Source organism: Pleurodeles waltl, chromosome 9, assembly GCF_031143425.1.
Source record: "Pleurodeles waltl isolate 20211129_DDA chromosome 9, aPleWal1.hap1.20221129, whole genome shotgun sequence".
Lineage (NCBI taxonomy): Eukaryota > Metazoa > Chordata > Amphibia > Caudata > Salamandridae > Pleurodeles > Pleurodeles waltl.
The window spans coordinates 998,696,457-998,718,575 of record NC_090448.1 but is presented as its reverse complement, the minus strand read 5'-3'; the positions used below and the strand labels follow the sequence as shown (position 1 = coordinate 998,718,575).

At 42.0% G+C, this 22,119-nt stretch overlaps 1 protein-coding gene across 1 annotated transcript in view; it reads left to right on the top strand.

The window, feature by feature from the left end:
- Positions 1–22,119, top strand: part of RAD51 (RAD51 recombinase) — a 147,786-nt gene that overhangs the window by 88,972 nt on the left and 36,695 nt on the right. The window contains exon 7 of the mRNA XM_069208568.1: positions 20,542–20,655. Within this exon, the coding sequence (XP_069064669.1) occupies positions 20,542–20,655 (114 nt within the window). The remainder of the gene's footprint in view (positions 1–20,541; positions 20,656–22,119) is intronic.

The window sequence follows — 22,119 nt, the reverse complement described above, 5'->3', positions numbered from 1 at the left end:
GCAATTCCAGGGCAGACACTCAGTGCTGCAGTGGTAGTGGCCTGAATTCTTGCAGCAGGTTGAGATATTACAACAGAAAATTTACACTGCTCCTTCTAAATAAGGAAACCATATGTTTGAGGCATGTGTGGCTGTAGATGCACATGCTTAGTATAATCCTGCCATCTAGTATTGGGCTCGGATGTGTGCAAGTTGTTTTTCAACAAAGAAAACTTTTCGAATCACAAGGCAGTGGGACGACTCCTCTTGCTGGTAACGCGCATCGATTTCATTGTTATATTGTTTTCTTCCTCAGTCAGATTTGGACTTGTGCTCTTCTGCTCCGGTTCGACACCATTGTGCTGCACTTTCGTGGTTCATTACCTTCTTTTCATCAGTATTGTTGTCGATTGCGGTCCTCTTTCTCTCTTTTTTTATTTTTTTTTTAGTTCGACACAACAATCTAAATTTCGTCGGGGAGACTCATTGACCGCGGCCATGGATGGGCCTTTGCCCTTTGGGGCATTACTTCTATCCTTTTACTCCAAGGACTGCAGTACGAAATAGACATTTGGCAGAAGCATATCATGATTCATCCTGACACAAGCCAGCTAATTACCATACCCAGACATACTGGTGCTCAACCCTCCAAAAGGCAGCTGCCTTTTGAAGAAGCTTTAAAATGTCCCGCTCTGCCCAAACAGAGGAAAATGACTGACACTACCACAAGTCCCTTACACAGTAGCCCACCATATACCCCTGCTATACACCATTCATCCTCACCACCCACATCACCAACGGCCTCTGCATCGTATTCACCCAAAGGGTCAATACATTCTTATCTAGGGGAAAGAAACGACGGGGGCACTTTTCATATCCCACCATAGAATGACCCCCTGGGTTACCTTAATATCCAACACAACTATACTTTGTGCCCTTGGCGGGATGGATACTGCAGCTAGGGGAATAAACTCCAGCGTTATACCACGCAGACATGCTTGGCTTCGAGTCTTGGGGTTTAACCCTGAGGTACAACTAAATCTACTGGACCTCCTACTCGATGGTGAACACGTAGTTGGTCCTCATGTAGATAAATTACTAGAAATAAATAAAAAAAGACAACGAGACAGCCAATGCCATGGGTGCGCTGCAGACACCTTCCCACCATGGCTCCTTTCCCTGCTCATCCTACACTGGAGGGCCCAGAACCACCTCTTGATGCCTTCACCTCATACCAATGGACACAAACCACCTTGCCAAGAGTATACTACCGGGGCTCATATAGGGATAATCGATCCAAAGGCAGAGGCAAGGGTGGGTTCACCAAATCACTTACCTCTCATTCCCCCCCTGATCACACACCTGTTGGGGGTCGACTACAAGGGATCTTTCCCACATGACGGAACATCACATCCGACCAGTGGGTGGTGTATATTATCCAACATGGTTATTGTCTGGAGCTCCCTTCTACACCTCCCAACGGTCTACCCCGAAAACATACTTTCCCCGCAACATTAACAGTTGCTCAAAGAGTAAGTACAAACACTCCCCAAGAAAAGAGCTATAGAGCCCGTTCCACTCCACCAACAGGGTCCAGGAGTATTTTCATTGTACTTCCCTATTCCTAAAAAAAAGACCGGTCCTTAAGACCAATTTTCAGACCCCCTATATCATTACATTCTTGCTGTTCAATTTCACATGGTCACTCTTCAAGATGTCATCCTGTTATTAAAACAAAGCGTCTTTATGGCTGCACTCGACCTCAGGGATGCCTACTTTCATATTCCTATTTACCGGACACATCGTCGGTATCGGAGGTTTGTAATAAATGATCAGCATTACCAGTTCAAAGTGCTTCCCTTCGGGGTCGCTACTGCGCCTAGGGTCTTTACAAAATGTCTCACGGTAGTGGCTGCTTGCCTGCATGGCCAAAGCATACATGTCTTTCCACACCAAGCCGAGTGGCTCATCAAAAGCACGGCTCGTCAAAGTATTATCAGCACACTCAGGCCACCATAAACCTACTCCACGAAGTAGACTTTATAGTCAATGTCTTACAATCCAACCTCTACCCTCTTCAGATCCAATCTTACCTAGGGGCAATCCTCAACTCAGAATTAGGAATAGCTTACTCGAATCCTGCCAGGATACAATCCTTCCAGGTACTCATTCCCCAGTTTCAACCAGGTCAACGGGTAACAGTCCTTCATTTCCTTGGTATGATGACTTCATGCCAGTCTACACATGCATCCTTTGCAGAAGTGCTTACCGCGCCAATGAACTCAAGCCCAGGGTCAATGGGAATATCTTTTGTTGGTAGGCCGTCAAGCTTTCCACTGAAGTGGTGGAGCACCAAAAACCTGTTAAAAGGACGGCCTTTCTTAGACGCCTCCCTTATGGGATGTTAAGAACATTTGCAAGATCTAACTGACCAGAGCCACTGGTCAACCAGTCAGTGACATCTCCACATAAATAGAGGTACTAGCTGTTCACTTAGTGCTGAAAGCTTTCCTTTCTCACCTGATTGGCAAGATAGTCCTCATCAGGACAAACATGACAGGTATGTATTATCACCAAAAGCAAGGGGGCAAGTCCCCACAGCTTTCCCATTTAGCCCAGACCATTTGGAAGTGGGCTCTCCGATACAACATTCATCTCTTAGGTTTGGTAGCCTTCCTAAGAAATATACCTGTAACTAACATATGTAAAGCAGCTATATGGTCTAAACACCATACAAAACATAACTTTGTAGATGTACTGGCCTGTCAACTAGCCAATATGGGACAAGCAGTTCTACATACACTAATTCTAACAGCTGTAACTCCCACAAGCTAGCCCCACTTATGGAAGAAGACTGAGGCATGAGTACAGCCACTCATGCCTCAAACGGAAAATGTTACTTACCCAGTAAGCATCTGTTTGTGACATGTAGTGCTCGAAAATAAGTCCTTGAACACATTTGATGCAAACAAAGCACAAGCTAAGCACTGGTTCCATCCCTGTGTATACAAAGTAACTTTGAAGTTCTTTTGAAGCTGTAGCCACGTAACTTAAAATAATTCTACAGACTCCTCTGCCTGACACTTGGAACATACTAGTCCCTCTTTCCTAACCAGTGGAGGAGCCATCTATACCTTAGAAGAATAGGAGGCTACACAGAAAAGGCCTTGGTGGATGCAGAACATAATGGGGAATCTGAGATACAATTCGGGGATGCTCAACCTCGGCTAACACTATTTCATTCTGTTATACTAAATACATTCTAGGTTCAGGCGCTTGTGTCACTGTCTAAGCCTGCTCCCTAAAGAAGTTTTCCTTCAAACTATTCTGATGCAGTTGAAGTTATGGAGCAAACCATCTTTGAACAATTGTCAGATCGACACAGCCACAGTCAGTGACTTTGAAGGTGATTGTGTTGGTACCAAGTTCCAAGTAAAGTAGTATACTCCAAGGGACGATTCCTTCATAGTGATGGTAAACCTTACATCTAAGAGCAGTAACTGCATCTCTGGGAAAGGGAACTGGCTGCGCTGCTCACCCACCATCAGTTGGAAAAAGAGGTGAAACTTGGAAGTATAAGAAGAATCCTAAGAAGAATTATCTGAATGCTTCTCTTTCACTGAGACGAAAGTGCTCTGCCCCACTTTTTTACCTGGTAAAATCTTCACAACTGGACAGTAGTGAGAAATGTATAGCATTCTGTTGAATGCCACATCCAGGGACCCAAATGGCTTACTCCATATACGCAGATATGCACGGTTCAGGATTTTGCTTCTTAACAGGGACACTCATTGAAAGGTCATGGGGTCCTCCTTAGATAGTACATATCTGTTTTGCTACTACGGCGTCCCTTCATCATAGAAAATGCCAACCAAGGCATAAATGTCTTAAACTTTTTATCCCGACTTGGAGGTACGTAGCCTCAATAAAAGACTTTAATCAGTCAAACTTGTTAATTTCACCAGTCACCAACCATAATGTAAGAACGTTCCATTACATCTTTGCAGGTCTCATTTTATTCAGATACATAAAGGACTTCAAAATATTCTGAAATTTTGAGAATTACCATTTCATCCACAGTGTAGGTTTGCCAAATAACTTATGCTCCAAAGCAACTAATCTGGGTGAATTTGCAGGAGTGCATAGATGAATGGTAAATTACAAAAAATCCAATGTACTGTACATCGGCAATCAGACAGTCGGAAAGAGTGGATGTTTTGAAGCTGGCTGATTCTTGCAAGTATTTAGGCTTATGGTTTATCAGCAATGGCTTTTTTGCCAGACAAAAAGAGGAAATGTAGATAAAAGCAAGTAAGTGTTGTATGTTATTCTGAAACTATCAACAACTTGACAGGGTCTACACCGAAGCTGCTACTTGATGTGATCATAGCAAAGTAAATGCCATCATTATGCTGCGGCTGCAAAGGACTCCATGCTTCACTGATCAAACAGCTAGAAATAGCACAATGTAATCTTTTCAGGTGGCTGTGTCCTGTACCTTTTTTCGGCCTAGCTCAAATCTATCTAGAATTCAACTTGGTAAATCAGACAGCATAAAAGGCAGCAGATTTAGTATGTTTCTGGCAAAATCGCAAGACAGCCCGGTTCAACCTTATGGGATGAACTCCAAACTTACAAGCAAGTAAAAATTACTCATTTTGATTTTATGGTTAAATCATTCGGAATCCTACAGATTACTAAAGTTTGAAACTCAACTCCATCTTGATCTCCCTTTAAAACTATAGTAAAACAATCTGAGCCCCTTTGCTTCTGACCACACCTCCTGTTCCACAATCAAGCACATAGTCACTTTATGGAACCCCTATGTTCCAAGATTCAGCACAACCTTATTTGATGAAGGCATGATCTATTAGGCTAAAACGAGACCTTGTGAGAATCTGATTCAGATTATTTGACCTCCTGCTGATAAGGCGAAAATGGAAATATACTTGCCCAACTATGAGCTGTGGTTTTTGTCCTTAAAGAAAGGAATTACGGGCTCAAGTACTTTTCTGCTGCTGAGGCTTTTTTTGTCGAACACATTTTTACGTTTATCTTTTAGATAATTAAATATTAGATCTTGCTCTCTGGCAATAAAATAATGTTTTAATCCGACAGACCTGCAAATGGGCAGTTAGTTGCTTTTCTAATGCAGTTTTAGCCAAATTTATCAAAATTAGTACTGTAAACATAACTCCAGAGCCTTTGCACAATTACGAGCTGGCCAGATCTAACATTTCCACAAAGGCAACATCTCAACCACATGCTCTGATCAAATTAATCTTTCGACTAAATTTAAGAATGTTTTATGTATATATTTTGCAATTATCAGAATGTATTTATTATTTTATGTCATTTAGAGTACTGTTTTAATTGTGAATACCAATCAGAATCACTGTATGTATGTGTGTGTGTGTATGTATATATATATATATATATATATATGTATATGTATATATATATATATATATATGTATACATATACACACACACACACACACACACATAAATGAAGAAAATGCCACTCCTCACAGGCATTGAAAAGACCGCACGCCAATGTTTTCGATGAAAAATGAAGTTTAATGGTGACGCGTTTCAATCAATCAGATCTTCCTCATAGCCCATATTTTCCATAGTGCTCCATGCCATTTAAAGAGACATTAAACACCCACAAATAAACATGGTAAAAATACTATATATGCCTAGATTTGGCCATATATTATCCATTAAAGAAAGAAAGATGTCAGTTGTCCCAGAAAATTATATACATTGTAATTCTATTATATAAAAAATCAAAATTTCAACCTTAATATACGACAAAGGGGGGGGGGGGGGAATAATAATAAAAATTGTCACGTCTAACGAGAAGTAACTGATTTTTAAAATAAAATAAACATAGTGTTAAGTCACGAATATTCATCAGATTCATTCCATAATAATATCAACACATTACTTCATTGCTTCATCAAATCTCTTCCCATTTCCAATTGTTATAAATCCAAGTAAAAGGTCTTAAAAAAAAAAAGAATAAAAAAATATTTTCCCATGATACCTTTCAATTTTCGAATCTCAGCCAAGTGGCCACAGTAATTTTCTTTAAAAAAGACCAAACCATGAATTTTTTTAATTCACATTATCACAAAAGAATGATTATGTGAATACATCTATTTTTACATTTCTTATGGAGCATTTATAATCTTAAAAAATATTTTTCTGTCATAACTTTAGGAAACCAAAAAATGAAACATATATATTAAGAAATTCCTAAGAGTCTAAGACTCAATCCACATGTACATAAAGCTCCTCATACACATTGAACCCCATCGGGGTCTTACTATCAAGACGGACAATATATTCTGATTCTATAATACATAACCTCCTCTCCCTGTCACCACCTCTGGCAGAAAACAGCCCCCTGTCAATGCCAAAAAATGAAAGTATGTCAGGATTTTGGGAATGCATTTCTTTCCAATGTCTTGCTACAGGGTAATTCTGATCGCAATACTTTATTGCCCTCAAATGTTCAAGATCTCGCTTTTTTACAGGAAAGATAGTACTTCCCACATATATTAAGCCACATGGACAGATAAGGACATAAACACAAAAGTCACAGTTACATGTAATAAATTTGTCAATTCTCTTATTTTGCCCATTCCGTAATACAAAAGTTTTTACATTTTTACTACCTCTACATGCTTTGCATTTCCCACATTTAAAAAAAAAAAAACTTTCTGTTCTGATAGCCAACCTTCCTGGTTAGTTTTTCATACTCAAGTTGCTCTGTACTAGAATGTCTCTCAAGGACCTTGATTTACGATAAATGATCAGGGGATAGTGTGAAAGTTTCTTTCCCATTACAGGATCTGATTTGATCAGATGCCAATGTTTCGTGAGCATTCCCTTAACCTTGTCTAACTCAGAGTTGTAGGTAGTAAATAGTCTTGCTACCTGTTCATCTTACTTTAGCTTTGATTCTCTGGGTAAAAAGATCTTGCCTACTTCAAGTTCTAACTTGCTCCATAGTAGCCTTTAATACATGCCCAGGATAGCCTTTCGCTCTGAAATTGTCTAGGATAGTTTTTTCTTCATTCACCTATTCCTCCACAATACTGCAGTTACGTTTTACTATAAGGAGTTCTCCAAAGGGGATATTCCATTTAAGATTGTTGGGATGATGACTATTCACATGTAATAAGCTATTATCTGCTGTTTTTTTGCAGAAAAGGAAAGGGCATACTTTATCACCTTTTATCCCAACATGCACATCCAAAAAAATCAATTTCCGTACTATGTATCTGGTTCGTAAATGCCAAATTTTATTCATTATGCAAGATATACTCCAGGAATCCTAGCAACTGGCTCTTTGGACCATCCCGTATTAGAAAAAGATCATCGATATACGTGGTCCAAAGTATTATATGACTAGTCCATCTAATGTTCTCTTTTGTCCAGACATGTTGCTCTTCCCACCATCCCATGAAAATACCTGCAAAACCTGAAGCAAAGCAACTGCCCATCACAGTACCCGTGACCTGTCTATACCACTGATCAATGAATAAAAAAAAGTTACTCTCCCTTGCAAAATTTTAACATATCCAAAAGCATCATTGTGTGATCATATAAAAAGATGGCCTTGTCACGAAAGAAAAACCAACAAGTCCCAATCCCTAATGCATGATCAATGCATGTATATAATGAGACCACATCAATGGTTACCCTCAGGTATGTGGGCTGCCAAGGTATATCCTCAATTTTAGTGATAAAGTCAGCACTGTCTCTGCAATAAGAAGATACGTTTAGAACATATGTTAACAAATAAAAATCTAGATACATAGAAGTAGGTTCTAAGAGGCTACCATTCGCTGAAATAATAGGTCTGTCTGGTGGATTAACCTTGTTCTTATGGATCTTGGGAAGAATATAAAAGCAGGGACCCAAAGGTTTCTGGACATGCAAACATTGAAATTCTTCAGTACTTAAGAGACCTCTTCCTCTCCGTTCACTCAAAAGATTATGATATTGTACAATGGATTGTTTATAATCTTGATAACTCGATATCTCAGTCATTTACCTTAGTTGTCTATTTGCTTCCTGTATATATCTTTGAACATCCCACAGTACTACAATGCCTCTTTATCAGAGGGCTTGATCACAATAGCTCATTCCTCCAGGGGTGGAAGGAAGCGTAACCGTGATCCACTGTCTTTCCTTTTCTACCACTGACCACACACATTGAGAATAGGTTAGCCAGTAGCAGAAAGGGAAGGGATTAGAGAGGAAAACAGTTGCGTCCGATATCACTCCAGCTCGTCACTCTGGTGGGCACTGATGTTTACAAGTGGAAATGGATAACTAAAGACAAAAAGAGATATTTTAGTAACCTGCTGTGAAAATTCTGCATCTGTCCTTAGCAGTGGAAAGGTCATACCTTAACTATATCTCTATGCACCCAACTTTGTAGTTGTGTATAAAACTGATATTCCTAAACCTGAAGATTAAACATGAGATGTATAACTTTATAAATGCTCCTCAGCTCTTCACTAATTTTAAGGTAACTCCCTTAAGCTTTGTAACTATGTGCTGTCTGACGAAGGTAGACTTAGTTCCTTCGGATCTCTTAGGCAACTGGAATACTAATTAATAAACATTAATATTTTGTGATTCATACTGTGTGTGTGTGTGTGTGCGCGCGTAGATATATATATATATATATATATATATATATATATCTATATATATATATATATATATATATAATGTTCAGTGGCATGTGTAGCTGCAGATACACATGCTATGCACAGGTCCTGCCATCTAGTGTTGGGCTCGGAGTGTTACAAGTTGTTTTTCTTCGAAGAAGTCTTTTCGAGTCAAGGGATCGAGTGACTCCTCCTTTTCGGCTCCATTGCGCATGGGCATCGACTCCATCTTAGATTGTTTTCTTTCCGCCATCGGGTTCGGACGTGTTTCTTTTCACTCCGGTAGTTCGAGTCGGAAAAGTACTACAAACTCTCTAAATTCGTCTGTATTGTTTTTGACCGCGTGCCATCTATCATCGACACTTCGGTACCGGCGGATACAGCTCTCTACTTGCCCTTTGGGACCCTCGGGCCTGGTCGGCCCAACCAAAGTCTCGTGGTCCAGACCCTGTTTCGATTCTGTCCTCGGTGTCACGCCAAGTTCCCGTTCACGGACCAACATCTAGTCTGTAACCTGTGTCTATCTCCAGACCACCGAGAGGATACTTGCGAGGCCTGCAGATCCTTCCGCTCGAAAAAGACTCTACGAGACCGAAGAGCGCAAAGGTTGGAAATGGCGTCGAGAAGTACTGAACGCCTCGACGCAGAAGTGGAGGAGATGATCCACACTGCAGTCTCCGTTCGGGGGTCCGACTCAGAGCACGAGTCCAACAACGACAGACCAATAACAGCAGGCCAGCACGTGAGTACGCCTGCCCTACCCAGTCCAAGCCCAAACACAAGGCCTCGGGGACCCCACTGCCGGAAGGCCATGGCTCCACCCGTAAAAAGACTGCCGGTGACCAAGCAACAACTTCGGCACCGAGAAAGGCCACGCCACCGAAGCCTTCGGACTCGGGCCGAAGCACAGGCTCCGAAATACTCAAGCACCGACCCATCGAGTTGAAGCCCTGAATATCCCTCTCGGAGCTGAGGCCAACGTCTACTCCAGGCCTTTCGATCGCAAGGAAACCGGCTTCGGAGCCGAAAATACCCATATATACAGAGGAGCATGGACTTTCTAAACAATTGAAAGAAAGCCATAGATTTGCGGAAGAACTTACGCAAATGGAGGAATTTGACAAAAAACAGGCCAGAATCCAAATTCATAAAGACACTGGCAAGATCCTCACTGCACCTCCTCTAAAAACAAAGAGGAAGCTGGCCTTTCAAGGACATTTGGACACTGACCAGCCACCGGCTAAAGCGCCAAAACCGAGACAAAAATCTCCACCTCCTCAGTTCTCACCTCACCAGTCTCCTCCTCATTCTCCTCAACTAACTGTCTCTCCACCTATTACCCCCACTGCACAGTCTCCAGTACACTCTGCAGAGTCACACCAGGATGAGGTCGACCCATGGGACCTTTATGATGATCCCATTTCTGACAATAATCCAGAGTGCTATCCGTCAAAGCCATCACCCCCAGAGGATAGCACCTCAAACACTCAGGTTCTAGCTAGGGCAGCGTCATACCATAACATAGCCATGCACACAGAACCTCTTGAGGATGATTATTTATTTAAAAGTTGTCCTCAACTCACGCCACCTACCAGAGTCTATCCATGCTTTCTGGCATGTTAAAACATGCACGTCAAATCTTTCAGGAACCAGTTAAGGCAAGAGCAATCACTCCTAGGGTAGAAAAGAAATATAAGCCGCCTCCTTCTGATCCAGCTTTTATTACCCAACAGCTACCCCCAGATTCCGTACTGGTCAGTGCATCAAGGAAAAGGGCTAATTCCCAGTTGTCTGGTGACGCACCGCCACCAGATAAAGAAAGCAAAATATTCAATGCTGCCGGTAAAAGAGTAACGTCACAAGCGGCTAATCAATTGCGTATAGCCAATTCCCAAGCGCTAATGGCTATATCTGACGGGGCCCACTGGGACGAGATGAGACATCATTTAGCATCTCCCCAAGGATCAACAGAAAAGAGCCCAGAAAATAGTCAAGGAGGGGCAGGCCATTACCAATAATCAAATCAGGTCAGCGTTTGTCTCTGCAGACACAGCTGCAAGAACTATTAATACAGCGGTCACCATTAGACGACACGCATGGCTTCGGACGTCAGGCTTTAAACCTGAAACCCAGCAAGCTGTTCTTAACATGCCATTTAATTAATTAAAAACAGCTGTTTGGCACACAGGTTGATACAGCCATTGAGAAAATGAAAAAGGACTCTGACACTGCTAAAGCTATGGGGGCGCTTCACTCGACACAATACAGAGGCTCATTTCGAAAGCCTCAATATAGGGGAGGCTTTAGAGCCCAAACATCTGATGCATCTACCTCACTATCCAAACCCTCTTACCAGCCACAATACCAAAGAGGGGGGTTTCGAGGAACCCACAGGGGACAATTTCCCAGAACTAGGGGAAAATATCAGCCCTCAAAGCAAATCACACACACCAACAGTGACTTCCTCTACATCTTCCCTCGCCACACTTCCCCTGTGGGAGGAAGACTGCAAAAGTTCCACACACACACTGGTTACCCATCACAACAGACAGTTGGGTCTTATCCATTATCCAACATGGTTACTGCATAGATTTCGCACAAATTCCTCCAGATATGCCTCCAAAACCACACAAACTCTCCTCCCAACACATTTCAATGTTGCAAGCAGAGGTACAATCATTATTACTCAAACAAGGCATAGAGCTTGTACCACATCATCAAAAAGGAACAGCGGTTTACTCTCTGTGTTTCCTCATTCCCAAAAAAGACGGAACATTGAGACCAATACTAGATCTCAGAACTCTCAATCTTCACATCCTATCAGAACACTTTCACATGGTTACACTACAGGATGTAGTCCCACTGTTACGACAACAAGATTTTATGGCAACACTGGATCTAACAGATACGTATTTTTACATACCCATCCATCCAGCGCACAGAAAATCTCTCAGGTTCGTAATACAAGGAAAACATTACCAGTTCAAAGTGTTACCTCTCAGGATAACAGTAGATCCAACGGTATTTACAAAATGCCTTGCCGTAGTCTCAGCCTACATAAGAAGACAACATATCCATGTCTTCCCATATCTCAACGACTGGCTAATAAAAGCCAGCAGTCAAACACAGTGCCAATACCATACACGTCATGTCATAAACACCCTACACACACTAGGGTTCTCAATAAACTACCACAAATCTCACTTACGACCAGCGCAGGTTCAACAGTATTTAGGAGCCACATTGAATACCCAAACAGCACTTGCAAGCCCAAGTCCACAAAGGGTACAATCATTCCACAACATATTACCACGAATCCAGCCAAACCAACAGTACACAGTCAAATTTGTCATGAAACTGTTGGGCACGATGGCATCATGCATCGCCATTGTCCCCAATGCAAGACTAAACATGCGGCCCTTACAACAGTGCCTTGCAAAACAATGGTCACAGGCACATGGTCATCTTCAAGATCTAGTGTTGATAGACCGCCAAACACACATCTCGCTTCAGTGGTGGAATTCCACAAATTTAAACAAAGGGTGGCCATTTCAGGACCCTGTGCCTCAATCCACACTTACAACAGATGCATCAATGATTGGATGGGGAGCACACCTCAACAATCACAACATTCAGGGACAATGGACAACAAACACAAACAACTTCACATAAACCACTTAGAATTGCTAGCTGTATTCCTAGCACTACAAGCCTTTCAATCTCTTCTCGTTCACAAGCACATTCTCATCAAAACAGACAATATGACTACAATGTACTACCTCAACAAACCGGGAGGAACCCACTCCTCACAACTTTGTCTTCTAGCACAAAAAAATTGGCATTGGGCAATTCACTATAACATTCACCCTGTAGCACAGTACATTCCAAGGATTTACAATCAATTAGCAGACGGTCTCAGTCGGGATCATCTGCAAACACACGAGTGGGAAATTTACCCCCAAGTACTTCACAAGTACTTTCACCAATGGGGAACACCAGACATAGATGTATTCGCCACCAGCTAGAACGCAAAATGCCAAAACTTCGCATCCAGGTTCCCACACCCTCAATCCAAGGGCAATGCTCTATGGATCAACTGGTCAGGGATATTTGCTTACGCTTTTCCCCCTCTCCCGCTCATTCCATTTCTGATCAACAAACTGTGTCAAAACAAACTCAAACTCATACTTATAGCACCAACGTGGGCACGTCAACCATGGTACACGAAATTGTTAGACCTTTCACTAGTACCACACATCAAGCTACCAAACAGGCCGGATCTGTTGACACAAAACAAACAACTGATCAGGCACCCTAATCCAGCAATACTCAATATAGCAATCTGGCTCCTGAAGTCTTAGAGTTTGGATATCTACATCTTCCACCATAATGTATGGAAGTAATTAAACAAGGAAGAAAACCCACTACCAGTCAGTGCTATGCAAACAAATGGAAAAGGTTTGTCTTTTACTGCCAATCCAAACACATAACACCTCTTTCTGCATCCATACAAGACATTGTATGTTACTTACTTCATCTACAAAAAGCAAATTTAGCTTTTTCATCCATTAAAATACATCTCACAGCTATTTCAGCCTATTTACAAAATACACAAAACAAGTCTTATTTAGAGTCCCTGTCATCAAAGCCTTCATGGAAGGACTAAAACGTATTCTACCTCCAAGAACACCACCAGTGCCTTCATGGAATCTCAATATTGTACTCGCATGGCTCATGGGTCCACCGTTTGAACCCATGCACTCGTGTCAGGTTCAATATCTAACATGGAAAGTAGCATTCCTCTTTGCAAGCACCTCATTACTAAGAGTTAGTGAAATACAAGCATTCACTATTGAACAACCCTTTATACAAGTACACAAACATAGTCGCACTTCGCACTAACCCAAAATTCCTACCTAAAGTCGTCTCACTTTTTCATATAAACCAAGCAGTGGAACTTCCAGTCTTCTTACCACAGCCAGACTCAGTAGCAGAAAGACTGCTACATACATTAGACGTTAAAAGGGCTATAATGTATTACATTGACAGGACAAAATCATTTAGAACTAAACAGTTATTTGTCGCATTCCAAAAACCCCATACTGGTAATCCTATTTCAAAACAAGGAATAGCCAGATGTATAGTAAAGTGCATCCAAACCTGTTACCCAAAAGCAAAAAGACAGCTATTAGTAACACCAAAGGCACACTCCACCAGGAAGAAAGGAGCAACAATGGCATTTCTAGGGAATATACCAATGACAGAAATCTGTAAAGCAGCCACTTGGTCAACATCCCGTACATTTACCAAGCATTACTGTGTAGATGTGTTAGCAACGCAACAAGCCACAGTAGAACAGGCTTTACTAAGAAGACTATTTCAAACAACTTCAACTCCTACAGGCTGACCACCGCTTATGGGGGGAGAACTGCTTTGTAGTCTATGCATAGCATGTGTATCTGCAGCTACACAAGCCATCGAACGGAAAATGTCACCAACCCAGTGTACATCTCTTCGTGGCATGTTCCGCTGCAGATTCAAATGCGCCCACCCTCCTCTCCGGGAGCCTGTAGCGTTTAAGTTACGCTTCAATTTGTACGTATGTATATATATCTCTATTCCATTGCATGGACATCTCTTTCTTTACACTCTATCACTCCTACCTCACCCTCTGCGGGAAAACAATCTAAGATGGAGTCGATGGCCATGCGCAATGGAGCCGAAAAGAAGGAGTCACACGATCCCGTGACTCGAAAATACTTCTTCGAAGAAAAACAACTTGTAACACACCGAGCCCAACACTAGATGGCAGGACTTGTGCATAGCATGTGAATCTGCAGCGGAACATGCCACGAACAGATGTACACTGGGTAAGTGACATTTTCCATATATATATAATCACTTCCTTGTGCCTTAGCACACAAGCATACTATGTGTAACCATTGTCTTGACAATATAATTCTTCCTGATCCTTCAAAGGCTCAAACTCCCTGTTCAAATGTAAACACTTTCTAAAGTATTTAACAATGTTTGAAGTCAAATGTTCAAAATAGTTCAAAGTTCACTTTTTAGTACTATTTGGTTTTCATCATACTTCTCTGTATTCCCAAAAGTCTTCTCCAGCAAATTCTTAAGGAAGTACCTGTTTCCCAAACAAAATCCTGAGTCCAAGTCCCAGTGTTCTGGCTGTAGCAGCATGGTACCACAGTTGCCTAGGAAGTACGCCATGAAACTGGGAAAAAAGTTATATCTGATGTTATGAGATGGATGCTACCATCTTCAAACCTCGTGATCGTTCAAGAACTGCAGAAAGTGTAGTTTTTCTTTGGGGTGTTGTCACTGCATTCACTGAATCTCTACACCAGGCAGGACTGACACTCAATGTCATCAGCCTTTCCTTCTCTGAAATGAAGTTGGCACAAGCATGTTTGGAGTACTGTGCCCCGCTCCTACCAAGCTATAAGTAGTAAGCCATTCTTCCTGCCATGTACTGTCACGTGGTTAAGGAAATTCTACACAACTTTGAGGATGTTCTAGTTCTTTTATTTTATGTATAAATACCTACTTTCTTTTATAATTGTATCCCATAGTTATGGTTCCCACAGCAAGGAAAAAAACAGCTAATTATTTTATTGCCTTGCTGGTTGTTTTGTACTTTCCAAACCTATGACAAGAGCCTTTGTGCTCATTCTACTTCAGCAGATGCAAAGTCATTAAGTTTCCGGAGACTTATTCCATTGAATTATACTGTGCAGCTACTTTGACTATTTCACGTACCTTTTGTGAGAAACATTTTTCAATGGATGCATCTTCCTATAAAGGCAATGTTCAGCTTGTAAATGGTCCATACCCGGTTTTATTGAAGCCTTTTCTGGCCTATGCTGTCTTAACCTTCCAGGCATGTTGGGGCATTGAGACCAGTTTACCAAGTGATCGGGAGGAAGAAAGATCCAGAATAGAGTTAAAGAACTATCTTTGTGGTGATTGCTGTATTAGTTGTTCTCCCTTCTTACAAACATCCTCTCCTCCGTTCTTTTGTTAAGCATATGCCATGCTCCACCCACATAGCAGAAATAAAATTGACAGATCCAGCGGTGTGAAATTTAATAAAATATCTACTTGTCCATGGGACAGGTTGCTTCTTAAATCTACTTGTCCTGTAAAAAAATCAACTTGTCCCTTGTAGTGCGGCAACAAATTATGGCAGCAATCTCATTATGTAAGAGCTCTGATAATTGCCTCTCTGATTATGCCAGGGCTACTGCTATAGTAGAGCTTGAATATTAGTAATTTCAATCCCTACCATAGCAATTTCCTTATTTTGCCACCATCCGCAAATCTACATACTTGGGCTGGAGGAAGCAGTAAGCAATAGTTCCAGGGCTCGAATGCCTTTGAGTCTGCAAACCTACTAACTTGCATGTTTTAAGGATTTTCACCAGCTCCTCCTCACCAATCTTTTCCAACAATGAGAACGATTGGAAATTTACTCCTGACAATGGCAGAAGTAGAAGTTCTTCCAGATTTGGGAAAAAAGTGGGTGGAGGGAAAGTGAACTTGTATACGCTCAATAGATTTTCACATGAGCAAATCTGCACATGCATATTTGCTCGTGCTAAAATACAGTTCAGAAATGTTTTCTATGAGTACAATTTCCTGGTCCCTAATTAGATCTGGTGTTAAGAAAGACATTTTGTTTATATTAACCTTCTGTTTCTCTCTCTATTGGCTGGCTTTACTGTGAGTGATTGCATTCTGCTCTTCCAGAAAGAGCATATTGACCCACAAAGTAGTTTTGTTCAGTGCCAGGAACAATCAGTGCCAGGAAATACTGTGGCAATCAGTGGCATAACGAAACTGGAGGGGGCCCCTTGCAAAAAATATGGAGCACACCCCCCCCCCCCCCCCCCCCCCCCCCCTCTAGACTCACTCAGGGCAGGCGCTGTGCTGAAGTGCTCCCAGGAGGGGGACTCCAGGGCCTTTGTTACGCCACTGGTGGCAATGTGTGCTTTATGGACCCAAAACTTGTTTTTTTCTTTTTGCCAGTGTTTGTTAAAGTGGTGAGGGCCTGGCAGCTCCCACAACAATAAAGGGCCATATTTCAAAGCCCCTAGCACCACCTACCGACCCATTAGCGTATTTTATTTGATGCTTATGTTTCTTTACAAAGTAGCGCAACACATGCATTGCGCCACTTTGTAAACCTTTGCACCACATTGTCTATGCGAGGCATAATGTATGCAAGAGGAAATATAAGAGATTTTCTTGAGCCATTTTTTTCGGCACTTTCAACACCTGCTAAGAGCAGGCATTCAGTGGGGGCATACCATTATTTATAATGGCCCAATGTACTCTGCAAGAGTAGCACCAAGGTTTTGGCGCTACTCCTGCAGAGTACATCAATAGCATCATAAATGACGCTATTTCCCCCCTACCCTGCGCCATGGTGCAGTGTATTTTAAATACGGCGCATACATGGTGGCGGTATGGGGGTGGCAAAGGACGCAAGAAAGGTGGTTCTTAAATATGCCCCTAAGTGTTTCAAAAGCCATGTAAAAAAGCACACATTGATTAAACCAAAAGACTCAGATGTCATATCGGTTGGCTTTGTCAGTTCTTGTTTATTTTCATGCTTCCCATTATCTTGTTTAAAATGGTTATACTGATTTTCCATTAGGAATATTTTTTGGAAATGCTAGCATGCATCAACACATTTTACTGATACTTCAAAGAAATAGCACCTAAAATTGCATAGTAGCGAAACGTTTTTGTTTTGCTACTTGCATTTTTTTCTGAACATTTTATTTTGAAACCAAAGCTTCGGCAAACATTTGCATCTAATCAGAGAGCATTCTGGGAGCATTATACATAGCCTCAAATTGTTAAATTTTTCAAAAGTGTGTACACTCCTCCCCCCCCCTCCCCCCTCCCCCCCGGCCCCAAACTGGAAACACTGCCAGTAGTGCAGTGTGACCTTAAAACGTTTATTTACAGCGCTTGGACCTAATAATGAACAATTTTAATTAATGAACCGTAAATACAAGCTCTAACAGCATTAATATATGGACACACATTACCTGAACTGCAGACAGTTCCCTTCTCTGTAAACTGGCAGCCAAAGGGTTTGTGCTGCAGAGGGTTGGGCCTACTTGTCCCAAGGACAAAATAAACATGAAAACTTGTTGCCCTTGACCTCAAACAATATGTCCTGGGCGTTTATAGGAATTCCACATCCCTGCAGATCTGCTACACCTCTGCTAAGGGGTGTGGGAGCAGTGCTTTAGGAGTTGATACTCATGGTGGGTCTTAGTGACAGCATCTTGTGGCCTTTTCCGATTCTACCAGTCGTCCAGGAATTTTTTAACAGGTAAATATTGTTATCTTATAAGATATCTGCTGTAAAAGGAAAGATGGCTCTTATTCAGTAAATTATGTATATGGTAGAAATCAGCGCTCTGGAAATAAGCTACCTTAACACTGTTCGAATGCTGCTTTTTTGGAGGCTGGTCCTTTGGAGCAAGCTTGTTATCCATATTCACTTGGTACACTACGTACGTGTGTGTATCCTTACCTTCCTCCCCAACTTATGTCACTAAAAAATGAAAACTCAAATGCTTCCTCTGTATATTTATCGGGTGTTCTTTAACTCTATACTGCTGAATACAGCGTCCAGAACACCAATCAGTGGTTCCGCTTCATCCATTGGGTTTAGCTGCCTACATTTGTTTGCACTTTTCCAGATAAAGATGTTTCCCTGCTGCTTGCAACCTTCATCAGCTTTGACTTGAACACTACTTACAAAACTGCCCTTCAGCAGTTTTCTTTTGCTCTACTCTTAAGCAAAAAACGAATACGTATTGGATTTTCCTAGTTCTTAAATATGTAGCCTCAGACGTGCTTGTAGTGAGAGGTTCATCTCAAATCCTGTGGTTTTTGCTAACTTTAGCTTCAGAGCTTCACCACATAATTGCAGTGCTTAATTTGTAAAATGAGTGTTGGTGTCCAAAGTTGTTCTCAGCAACCCATGCCAATGCAATTAAATGTGAGAATGCCCAGTACTAATGCTGCTTGATGTTGAATTCACGTCATGCCAATTGAATCCACTACAAAATACTGCTGCCTCTTTATCTCACTCTTGTAGGTCCCTGCTTTCTCTATTTGAGCCGGTTTCCTACCTTTCTCCTAGTCCGTCTTTCAGCTCATTTGTTTTTTTCCTCTCTTGCACCCCATAAATGTCTGAAGCAGAAAAATAAGTGCCAATCTTCAAAAATAAGTGCCAGTGGGCCCCACCAGCAAAAACCGGCTCAAATTAAGCACTGCATTATTGGTGCTGTAGGGCTATCATTTCTGTAAGATAACTTTGAGCTAATAGCTTAAGCCACCACAGTCGATGCCAGATTGCAAGAAATTGAAGAAAACAAAAAAGTGATGGATGTATTGCTTGAACTGATCTCAACCACTGGTAATTACTCTGAACCGCAATCAAGTCTATCATTTTTCCCATCATAGCACCTTAGACAGGGAGCATTCATCTGATCAGCATATCAAACTTAGTCCTGCTCCAACAGGAGCAGTCTAGTCTGAACTGCTAGGCCAGGTCCCCTCTGAATGGGAACACAATTAACCCCAAACTGGTTTCAGTCTATTTAGGCTTTGTCAGTAGAGTACAGATGAGTCTTACTGCACAGTGTGCACAGGACCCATGTCCGGGTGTATCCCCTGCACTGAGGCAGACAAAATACTGATGGCTGCATAGCTTGAATTCATTTCAGCCACTTGTATTTGCCTTGGATCACAATCCAGTTAATTATTTTGCCCACCGAGCCACCTCAGACCAGAACAAGCAATATGTAAATCAGGCATAGCTCTGTTCTGATAGGAACAGTGCAACCCAAACTGCCATGCCGGTGTTCTTTGAACAGATACACAAGCAACCACAGATTGGTTTCAGCCTATTGGGCCTCGCGGTTCAGGCTGGATTTTTCTTACTAAAGCAGGGCTGCGGTTGATTTGCATATGGCTATTTCCTGTGTGAGGCGTAGCATGGTGTGCTAAAAAGGATGGACCAGAATGCAGCCCCTAGTAATTACCAGTAGTAGAATTTAATTCAAGTATTCCAAACATCACTTTTTAGTTTTCCACTGTGCAGGGTTTGTGCCCAGACATGAGTCTCATGCTCACTGTGCCACTGGAGCAAATTTGCAACCTACTGACTAGGCCTAGATAAACCGGACCTAGTCTGTGGTTGCTTGTTTCCATTCAGAAGGGACCTAACCTGAATGTTTTGCCTGGCCTATTGCTGTTGGAGAAGAAGCTAGTCTAATTTGCATTAGGCTGATTCCTGGCTGAGGTGGCATGTTGGGCCAAAAAACAATGTTAAAATGTGGACTAGAATCATTACTAGTTACTGAGATTAATTAAAGCATTACACCAATCACTTTTGTTTTTCTGATTGCCACAAATGGCCTCAAAATGCTCTTTTTGCTAGAGGGAGTGAAGGTGCCCCAAAAACAAAATGTAATTTTGTCTGAAAATGGAAAATCATTGCTTTGAAGTTGCTTTTTGTGGGAGCATCTTTTTATTTTTAACCAGTTATGATGATCGGCATCTAGGGAAGGGTTTAATTACTGGGCTTTCTTCAATAATGGTTTCTTCTTGCCCCATTTGACTGTTCTACTGACCAGTATGTTATGTGTTCTGTTTGATTGGTATTTCAGTACTTGGAGACCCTGTACCTGCATACCTGAAATTCATTACTGTGGGTAGGAGGAGATAAATCAAAAATGTTATCCTTACGTTGTGTTGCTAAATCAGTCGGTGTTTAACTTGCACAATGACTAACTTGCATTCCTATTTTATTTTATAGATATGGACTCTCTGGCAGTGATGTACTGGACAATGTGGCATATGCTAGAGCATTTAACACAGATCATCAGACCCAGTTGCTCTATCAAGCCTCAGCCATGATGGCAGAGTCAAGGTATTATAATTATTTTTTATAGTGTTAAATATTTAAACAAATGTTTAAATTTCACAAGTTCAGCTGACTAATCAATAATAAAGGTCTTTGCCTCAGGGCTTAACAAGGAGTTATGGGAAAAGTGCTGTCTGAACGTGCATCTTCCTCCAGAACGAGGTAGCAAGATTTATTCTTTTCAGTCCTCGTCATTAACAGGTGTGCCACCATCTCAGGGGCTCCCAAATCAAACTTCACCAGTATTGTTGTCCAAGTTTCTCAACATAAAATAATTTTGTGAAGTAATTTTCACATTTGACTTCCTTGAGATTGGACAAAGTCCATTAATCAGTCTACTTGTAGAGTGCGACTTGTCACTTGTAAGGGTATCCAGGCAATGGCAGGATCCAGGGTCTGAGTCTAACAACCCAGAGTTCAGCATCCTATGGAACTTCTGTAGAATGGGGAGGTTCTGAGGTGCAGGGAGAGGCTTTGACTGTGAGGTAGGGGTGCCCTCCTGCTCCCCTGCATTGTATGCAGGGGTGTGGGCCAGCACGAGAGAAGCGGAGTGGGGGTGTCTAGAGGGTTTGTGGAATCTCAGGTGGTGGTTGATGTAGGCGTGCAGGGCCTTGAACATTTGTGTGAGGAGCTTGAACTGGTATCTCTTATACCGAGAGCTAGTGGAGTTTCTTCCGGTGGGAAGTGATGTGGGTGCGATGTGGGAGATCCAGGATGGGTCTTTATGCGGCGTTATGGATGGTCTGTTGTTTTTAAATTAGGTGGGCCTCGATTCCCACTTAAGGCGTGTTGCCATAGTCCAGTGAACTGGTGACAAGGGTTTTGGGTGATGGTCTGTCATGTTTCGGGGAAGCCACTTGAAAATTTAATGTAAGATGCGCGGGATGAAGAAGTAGGAGGTTGCCACTGGGTTGACTTGGGACCTCATGGTAAGTTTGCTGCACAGGACTATACAGAGATTTCTGGCGTGGTCAGCTGGGGTTGGAGTGGGCCACCAGGAGTCATCCCTTGGGGGATTGTTCATGCTGAGTACCAAGACTTCATTCTTGTCTGTGTTGAACTTGAGGCAGTTATTCCTTATCCAATTAGTGTTTGTGGTCATGCATTAGTGGAAGTTGGTTCTGGTGGCATTGGAGTTTTCGGAGAGGTAGAGAATGAGTTGTGTGTCAGTGTGGGATATAATGTTGAGTCCGTGGGATCTGACTGTGTTGGCAAGGGGGGAACATGTAGATGTTGAAGAGGGTGGGGCTGAGTGATGGTCCTTGAGGGACTCTGCAGATGATTGGTTTGGGTTCAGAGGTGAAGGGTGGAAGGTGGACTCGCGTTCTGTCAGTGAGAAAGGAGGCGATCTATAGGCTCCTTTGCCTATGTTGTGAAGTCTAGCAAGGAGCGTGTGGTGGGAGACAGTGGCAAAACCTGCTGACCGATCGAAGAGGATAAGGATGTCTGTCTCTCCATTGTTGAGGTCGT